We start from the raw sequence: 8,517 nt of genomic DNA, 5'->3' as shown, positions 1-8,517 counted from the left end.
GCAAGTACAGCAGAAAGGTGATTTTTAAATTTATTTTAAAAGTCGTAAGGACAAAGGGCCTGACAACAAGCATGCTGTGCCTTTCTCTCACCAACAACCCCCACAGAACTGAGTCTCCTCAAAAAGGAAGGGCAACGTGTCTCTGAGTGTGCGCAGAGTGCGCCCCTGAAGATAATTCAGTGGTTTCTTAAAAGAAATGCATAGAAAAAAATGAAATGATTTTAGAATGTTGTATCATTTTACTGTTGTTAGCCGCTCTGAGCCCAGCTTCGGCTGGGGAGGGCAGGATATAAATAAATTATTATTATTATTATTATTATTATTAATGCAGAAGGTCCCAGACTTGGTCTCCAACATCTCTTAGACCCCTGCCTGAAACCCTGGAGAGCAGCTGCCAGTCAGTGTGGACAATACTATGGGCAGCCCCAAAGCATAGATTTAAAGCACACCCATGCACATTTCAAACACATGGCTTCCCCCAAGGAATGCTGGGAACGGTAGTTTGCCAAGGATTCTGCGAGGGAGGGAAACTACAGCTCCCATGATCCTCCTGTGGGAGCCGTGTGCCGGATATGTGTGTGTTGAATGTGCTTTAAATGCATCCCATATGGTGCGGACCCAGAGCCAGGTGTCCTTACGAGGGAGAGGATGCTGTGGTACCCGGGAGTGGGAGGAGCTTCGCCTGGGTGTGGCCAGGAGGGGGTGTGGCCTCTCACAATGATGCTTGTGACACAGCCAAGTTGCCATGGGGCAGAAGCTCGCACAGGTCACAATAGGGGTCCCTTGGGTACTTAAGGCGGGGGCCCTGCCAGCTAGGACCCACTTTGCCCGGGGCCGGGAGGCATTGCCCAGCAAAACGCGGCCGAACCGGGCACCCAAAAACACCCTTTCTTGGACTAAGCGCCGCCTTAGATATCGGCGGAAAATGACGCCCAGTGGCAAGAGGTAAGAGGGGGGCTACCTTGGGTGCAAGGGACATGGGTGGCACTGTGGGTTAAACCACAGAGCCTAGGACTTGCCGATCAGAAGGCCGGCGGTTCGAATCCCCGCGACGGGGTGAGCTCCCATTGTTCAGTCCCAGCTCCTGCCAACCTAGCAGTTTGAAAGCACGTCAAAGTGCAAGTAGATAAATAGGTACCGCTCCGGCGGGAAGGTAAACGGCTTTTCCGTGCGCTGCTCTGGTTCACCAGAAGCGGCTTAGTCATGCTGGCCACATGACCCGGAAGTTGTACGCCGGCTCCCTCAGCCAGTAAAGCGAGATGAGCGCCGCAACCCCAAAGTCGGTCACGACTGGACCTAACGGTCAGGGGTCCCTTTACCTTTACCTTGGGCACATGGGTGCCACATAGGTACCTTAGAGGACGTCCCCCCCCCCGCGACCCATATATTGCTAGGCACATATAGCGAGCACGGCCAAGGATCAGACACTATGGGAGTGGCTGCAATGTCCCCCATCCCTGTATTAGGACTGGGAACTTTTGGACCCCCAGATTTTGTTGGGACACTTGCCTGGAAATGAAGAAGCACCATAGTTCAGTGGTGGCACAGCTGCTTGTCATGCAGAAGGCCTCGGGTTCAAGGCCCGGCATCTCCAGGCGGAGGTGTGTCAGAGACGTGTTCTCAGAACGATGAGGACTAGGATCTTGCTTCATTTTTGAATCTCAGTGGTAGAGCATCTGCCTTGCAAGCAGAGGGTCCCAGGTTCAGTGCCCCCACCATTTCTAGGTAGGGCTGGAAGAGACCCCTCTCTGAAATGCTGTTACACTGCTGCCAGCCTGTGTAGACAATATTGAGCAAGATGGACCAATGGTCTGACTCCGCTTCAATCCGCTCACCTCCTATTTCCCTATTTAAGTCAGCCCATTATACTGCAGATATTAATATTGCACAGCTTGAAGCAAGTGGAAGCATACAAGCTGACTCCTTGTTGAGCTTTACTTTTTCTTCAAAACAGAACAAAAGCATCAGAGATACATCCAGATACAGTGGTGCCTCGCAAGACGAAAAGAATCTGTTCCGCGAGTCTCTTCGTCTTGCGGTTTTTTTTGTCTTGCGAAGCAAGCCCATTAGCGGATGAGCGCTATTAGCGCTATTAGCGGTTTAGCGGCTATTAGCGGCTATTAAAGGCTTAAGGGATTAGCGGATTAGCTGCTAAAAGGCTATTAGCGGCTTAGATCAGCTGATAAGCGGCTTAGATCAGCTGTTAAGCGGCTTAGCGAACAGCTGTTAAGCGGCTTAGGGGCTTGGGGAAAAGGGGGGGAGGGGGAAAAAACCCCAGGAATCGCAAGGCATTTTCGTCTTGCGAAGCAAGCCCATAGCAAATTCGTTCTGCGAAGCACCTCAAAAACGGAAAACCCTTTCGTCGAGCGGGTTTTCCGCCTTGCGAGGCATTCGTCTTGCGGGGCACCACTGTAATTCCATGCACTTATCTTGTGTGTGTCTAGCACAGGCTTGGCATCTTAAAAATAACTTTGAACAGGATTGAGATCAAAACTCTTCTGTGTCCCCATTCTAGCCTGAGACAGTGTGCTCCTGGAGAGCTTCCTTATCGCATCTTGCTTCCACTCCGGCTGGGAACAAAAGACTACAGTCATACCTCGGGTTAGATGTGCTTCAGGTTGAGCGTTTTCAAGTTACGCTCCACAGCAACCCGGAAGTAATGGAGCGCGTTACTTCCGGGTTTCGCCACTCGTGCATGCGCAGACGCTCAAAATGACATCACGCGCATGCACGGAAGCGGCAAAACGCGACCCATGCACGCGCAGTCGCATCTTATGTTTTACTCAGGATGCGAACGGGGCTGCGGAACGGATCCCTTTCGCATCCAGAGGTACCACTGTAAAGGCATCTCCCTTTCAAGATGAGGATTTGCAACCCAATACCTCCCATGTGATCTAAAGTTAAACACATTGTTAGAACTAGCAGATAACAGTTAATTTCCAACCCATCAAGGAGCCCAGAGGAAAATCTCCCATGTTAAAGCCTTCGGGCGTTTTTCATTTCAGTGTGAATTGAGCCATTATACTTTACACATTATTATTCAGAACTATGGGGCCTAATGTCAAGTTTCCAGCCCCTTGTGTTCAAGATACCTGCCAATTTCACAACCTGCTTATCCATGCCATCTATTTTCTTGTTTCCGTTCTGCGGCACAGCTCAACCCTTACCCAACGTGAGAGCTTGAGTATCCGGCCCCGCTACTGCCCGCAGTGCTCCTGAGTTCGTGGGCGGCTGCCCAGACAGGAGAAGGAGCCTCAAAGGAGACCAAGCGAGCCTTAAAGAGGTATATAAGGTAGGCTTCTTCTGCCTCGGGCCTTTCCGGCCTTGCATCGGATCAGTAATTATTATTATTAGAAATGTTATTACGGTCCAGAGACCCAACAAATCCTTACAAAGCAATGCACAATTCATACAGCCTACCTCCAGGTTAAACAAGCATTTTGTTCAGACTTAAAGATAGGGATCATTTGTTCTTGCAACCACCGATAAAAACTTCACCACTGCTAATGTTCTAGCATTTGTCCGGTCTTCCAATAGGAACCTGACATAGTGAGCCTCTGATTTTCCCGGGAAAGGTACCAGCAAAGGTAATATCAGTTCAGCCCTGGCTTGCTCATACTTCGCACAGTGCAACAAAATATGATTTATGGAATCGATGTCTTGAGCACACGAGCAAAGTCTGTCCTGGTAGGGAACTCCTCTCAACCTGCCATCCAACACTGCAGAAGGAAAGACGTTTAGTCTGGCTTTGATGAAAAGCCTTCGATAGTTTGGTACTGTCAGGTTTTTAATGTAAGGTGTTAACTTAAAGACATGTGTGTGATCGAGATTGCAAGTCACTTTGTGTATTATCCCATAATCTTTGCTTTAATGTCTTTAGGGCACCTTCATAACCCAGGTAATAGAGTTGGGGGCGGGGGGAGACAGACCAATAGAGGTGGCTTTTCTAGCCATGGTTTTCTGCCATTTGCTGACAAATTCCTCAATGGTCTGGTGTTGGTACAAACCCATCTCTAGATCAAACACTGAAATCCTGAGCCAATGTTTTAGGGCAGCCCGCCAGGCTTTAGTTGAAACTGGGCATTCACCAGCTTCTAACAGAAGTACGGAGTTGGGGACACAGCTGGGTACCTGCAGCAGAGATCAGATAAATTTTGCCTGAAAGCCATCTAGCTTTGGCAGGTCCCCATTATGCCAGACATTTGCAGTGTACAGGAGTTGGGAAATGGATTTTGAAAACCCTTAAGGCTGCTGGAACATATTTGCCGCCCTTTGTGTCATAATAGACCACCATCTGCTTGCACGATGCTGTACAAAAGTGCACAGAAAGGGTCTCAGCCCCAATGAGCTTACAATCTGAAATTTGAGAACAGGGCTCCCCCCCACATTATATATCTACCCCACCGTTTTTCTCCAAGGAGCTGAAGGTAGCATACAAAGTTTGCCCCTACCCCCCAACCTCAGGGAAATATCCTGTGTCTGAAGTCCTGATGAGCTGCTGTCAGTTCGTGTAGACAACACTGGGTTTGATGGACTCATGGTCTGACTCAATACAAGGCAGATTTCTCCGGGGAGAATATTCATTCAGCCTTTACTGACACAATTTAGACAATAAAAATCACATAAAATATTTGCAATACAGACCTATTGAACACATATAAAACATATAAAAGACTCAGTAGCCACCATTAAGTAGTTTTAAATGAGACTTTGAAAAAATCTCAACTAAATAGTCTGAAACCATCTCAGTAGTTGGGTGGGAATATCATCCCTCAGCGGATATTGGATTACAGATACTTTGCAAATAGATACTTTCAGCTTCAAAGGAGTCGCCAGCAGGTCTCTCCAAAGAGTGTTAATTTCACAAACTGAGTTGGGGGGGGGGGGAAGGTTGTGGACTCTCATTGTTTTGCTAGTTTCCTTCCTTCGACTGGTTTAAATATATTGCATGGGATTGGGCGATATATACGCTCTAGGGTCTCCTTCCAAAATCTACAATTTTCTAACGAAATGTTGCCATAACTCAGCACTTGTGCAAACCAGCTGACATCTCCCACTTGCGCAGGGATGGAGGCATTTTAGCAAATCAATCAATCAATCAATCACCGTCACTCACCACCTGAAGGTTGGAAAGAAGGGGGATTCTGCTAAGGTGTTTTCTAACCAGTAGTTGCAAATGTTTCACCCAATAACTGCCCAGGCTGGGAATCTCACTGTTTTCGCCGGCGAACGCCAACGTCCCGACCAGCCCGTTCAGTTGGACTTCCATTTTGCCCGCGGCAGCCAGGGGGTCAGCCACTGGCACGGCCTCCTCCAGGCACGCACGGTTTTCCTCGACACGCCTCACCTTGCCCTGGACTGCAACAGCCGCGAAAGGTGAGAGCGATTCTCCGCTGCAACTGGGTGTCAGAAGTGGGCGGCTTTGTCATTGCGCGCAGAGTAGACCCACTGAATGTGCCTACATTGGCCGTACCCGTTCTTTTTCAAGATGTCTGCTCTGAGCAGGACTAACGTTGGAAACAGCCCAGCGTTTTTCCAGCGGTTTAGAGACCACCACTCACCCCAAACCCCAGCTCTTGTGGGGGGAAATATTTAGAAGCAAAGCGAGGGAGGCAATAGTTCGGAACCAATGAAACCCAAACCCAAGGCACTGAGGATTTATTTATGGGCAGAGATGCTCTTGGTGCTGTCGCCTGCACCTGACTGGGGGAACCTAAGATTTACAGAAGTAGGAAAAAAGTTGATGGGTTCGGGTTGAACTTCAGAAACAGCCCAGAGTGTTCTGAGCATGCTCAGTGATAATGGGTTGCTAATTTTTGCATGTGTAATGGAAGAGCCAGAGGGAGGGAGGAGATGGAATAGAGTACTGTATTTTTTGCTCTATAAGACTCACTTTTCCCCTCCTAAAAAGTAAGGGGAAATGTGTGTGCGTCTTATGGAGCGAATGCAGGCTGCGCAGCTATCCCAGAAGCCAGAACAGCAAGAGGGATTGCTGCTTTCACTGCGCAGCGATCCCTCTTGCTGTTCTGGCTTCTGAGATTCAGAATATTTTTTTTCTTGTTTTCCTCCTCCAAAAACTAGGTGAGTCTTGTGGTCTGGTGCATCTTATAGAGCGAAAAATACAGTATCTTCAACAAGAGCTCCTTGCACTGCAATTCTTTGCTGCAGCTAACATCAATAGATTTCCACCTCCCAAAATGGCTGATTTGAACCGCTAGCAAACTCGGCACTATGCTTTGGCTCCGTAAATGATTGTGGGGTGCATGCAAAGGAGTGGTGTCAGACCGGGGCATTTATGACTGGACCTCCAATTTAAAACAGGGAAAAAATACACACAACACCTTTCTCTGTATGTAGAAATCTAGCATGTCAAGGAGAAGAGTAGCCTTTTTTGTGACAGTCTGGTTTTCTAGGTTCAGGGAATTCTTTGGATAGATTCACTCATGGGAGCTCTCACCCACATTTCAGTGGTACCGGCCACACACAAGCCGAACACCTTACTGAGGACTAGTCCCTTTGCAAGCCCTGCTTGCAAGAGAACAGCACCCTTAGTAAGAATAAATGCTTAATACGGACCCTGCGGCTGTTTCTGCTCCTAGCCTGACTGCAACGCTGGAATACGTGGAAGAAAATACAGAGGCAGACCAGGTGCTTGTTAACTTCCACAAGTCTCGACGGGACAGGGGTAAGGGGAAAAAAAGATTCCCTTTGCTAATAGAATCTGGGTTTTGGGTCCTGGACTATCCACATTCCAGAAATCTGGAAATGATAAGGGCAAAGGGGGGGGGGAATCCCAATTCCAAATTTGGGCTTTTATTAGGCCAGAAAAAAACTCCATTAAAAAGCATTAAAAAGGGCCAGAACATTTTGGTTGAGCATCATCCAATTTGGTCACCAGGAGAGTACCTTGCCTGAAACTGCAGAGATGCTGCCGGTCAGTGCAGACAGTCCTGACCTAGCTGGACTAATGGCCTGGCTCACTCTAAGGCAGCTTCCTATGTTCCGATTCAAAGCCACGTTTTTTTCAGAACCATGAGGACTGGAACCTTTACTTTATTCCAAGGGAGTCCCAGGTTCAATGCCCAACAGCGTCTCCAGATAGGGCCGGAATCTACCTTTCTTTAGAATGTGAGGTGGAAGGCAGAGTGAAACCAGTTTGCTACTGGACCAGTTATGTTCATTCACAAATCCCTGTAACAGCTTGGTGTGCAAACACGGCCGGATCCTTTACGCTCCACCACGATCCTCTGGCAGGGCGCTTCCAGAGGTTGCTCGCACACCTCTTGAGGTTTAGTCAGCACTGTGCTCCTGCGGAACTCCTTGCCACCCCTTGTGGGTCTGTGCCCTGTGGAACTCCTTGCCACTAGAGTTTGGGCAGGAATAATCCCTGCCTTGCTTTTGATGTCTGTTAATCTGACAGGCCTCTGCCATGCAGTTTTATTTTTACCAGTCAGCACCGACTGATGCTTTTACTGCTCTTTAGGGAAGCGTGTACATACGCTGCATTTTTATGGCTTGACAAACATGCGGATAAATGGGATAAACCAGAGGAAAGATGGGGAAAGATCATCTTGCCCTTGGTTTCCTAATCCTCTTCTTTTTCTCCCCTCGCTCGAAGGAGACTTGCTACGAGCCTTTGGCTTCTTGGGTTTCACGCTCCTGCGGCCGGATCACCCTTCCCTTCCTCCCTGGGAGGACGTCATCTTCATGGCTTACCCCATGGAACGAGAACTTTGCCAAGCGGAGGATGAGAAGTGGAGGACCCTGAAAGCAGACCCATCGGGGAGGCAGGGTGGGGCTGTTCTTGGCGGACAGGCTCCCTGAATGAGCAGATCACCGATTCCCCCAGAGGGTGGCATTAAACTGGCATCACAGCTCACAGCATCCTGTTGGTTTGTTTGTTTAAAGGTAAAGGGACCCCTGACCATTAGGTCCAGTTGTGGCCGACTCTGGGGTTGTGGCGCTCATCTCGCTTTACTGGCCAAGGGAGCCGGCGTACAGCTTCTGGGTCATGTGGCCAGCAGGACTAAGCCGCTTCTGGCGAACCAGAGCAGCGCACGGAAACGCCGTTTACCTTCCTGCAGGGTCCCCAACCAGTGACTAGTTCCCGAGTCAGCTGATGGCAAACGTGGTTTGGGTCTCCCTCTTTCTGCTCCCCATCTCGTAAATCCCTGTTATGTTAAGACGGAACAGGTGTCATTTGTTCCTCTGGTCATGGTACCACATCTGTATGAGGAGGGTCAGTTGAGGTCCAGGGCCGAGGGCCTTCTGGTGGTTCCCTCCCTGAGAGAAGTGAGGTTACAGGGAACCAGGCAGAGGGCCTTCTCAGTGGTGGCACCCTCCCTGTGGAACGCTCTCCCACCAGATGTCAAAGAGAACAACAACTACCAGACTTTTAGAAGACATCTGAAGGCAACCCTGTTTAGGGAGGCTTTTAATGTTTAATAGGTTATTGTATTTTAATATTCTGTTGGAAGCTGCCCAGAGTGGCTGGGGAAGCCCAGCCAGACGGGCGGG

General features: G+C 49.1%; 1 protein-coding gene across 1 annotated transcript; it reads left to right on the top strand.

Annotated features, from left to right (window-relative positions):
• Positions 1-745: 745 nt before the first annotated feature.
• On the top strand, positions 746-7,881 carry OAZ3 (ornithine decarboxylase antizyme 3; the record flags this gene model as incomplete). The annotated part of the gene is given in 6 exon segments (XM_083418854.1): positions 746-945; positions 3,156-3,216; positions 3,218-3,292; positions 5,201-5,376; positions 6,600-6,685; positions 7,619-7,881. Coding segments are annotated over 6 exon segments (804 nt in total). The 3' UTR covers positions 7,825-7,881.
• Between the last annotated feature and the right edge of the window lie 636 nt (positions 7,882-8,517).

This window comes from Podarcis tiliguerta, assembly GCF_965153285.1.
Source record: "Podarcis tiliguerta genome assembly, chromosome: 16".
Taxonomy (NCBI): Eukaryota; Metazoa; Chordata; class Lepidosauria; order Squamata; family Lacertidae; genus Podarcis; species Podarcis tiliguerta.
This window is presented reverse-complemented; position numbering and strand designations above follow the sequence as displayed.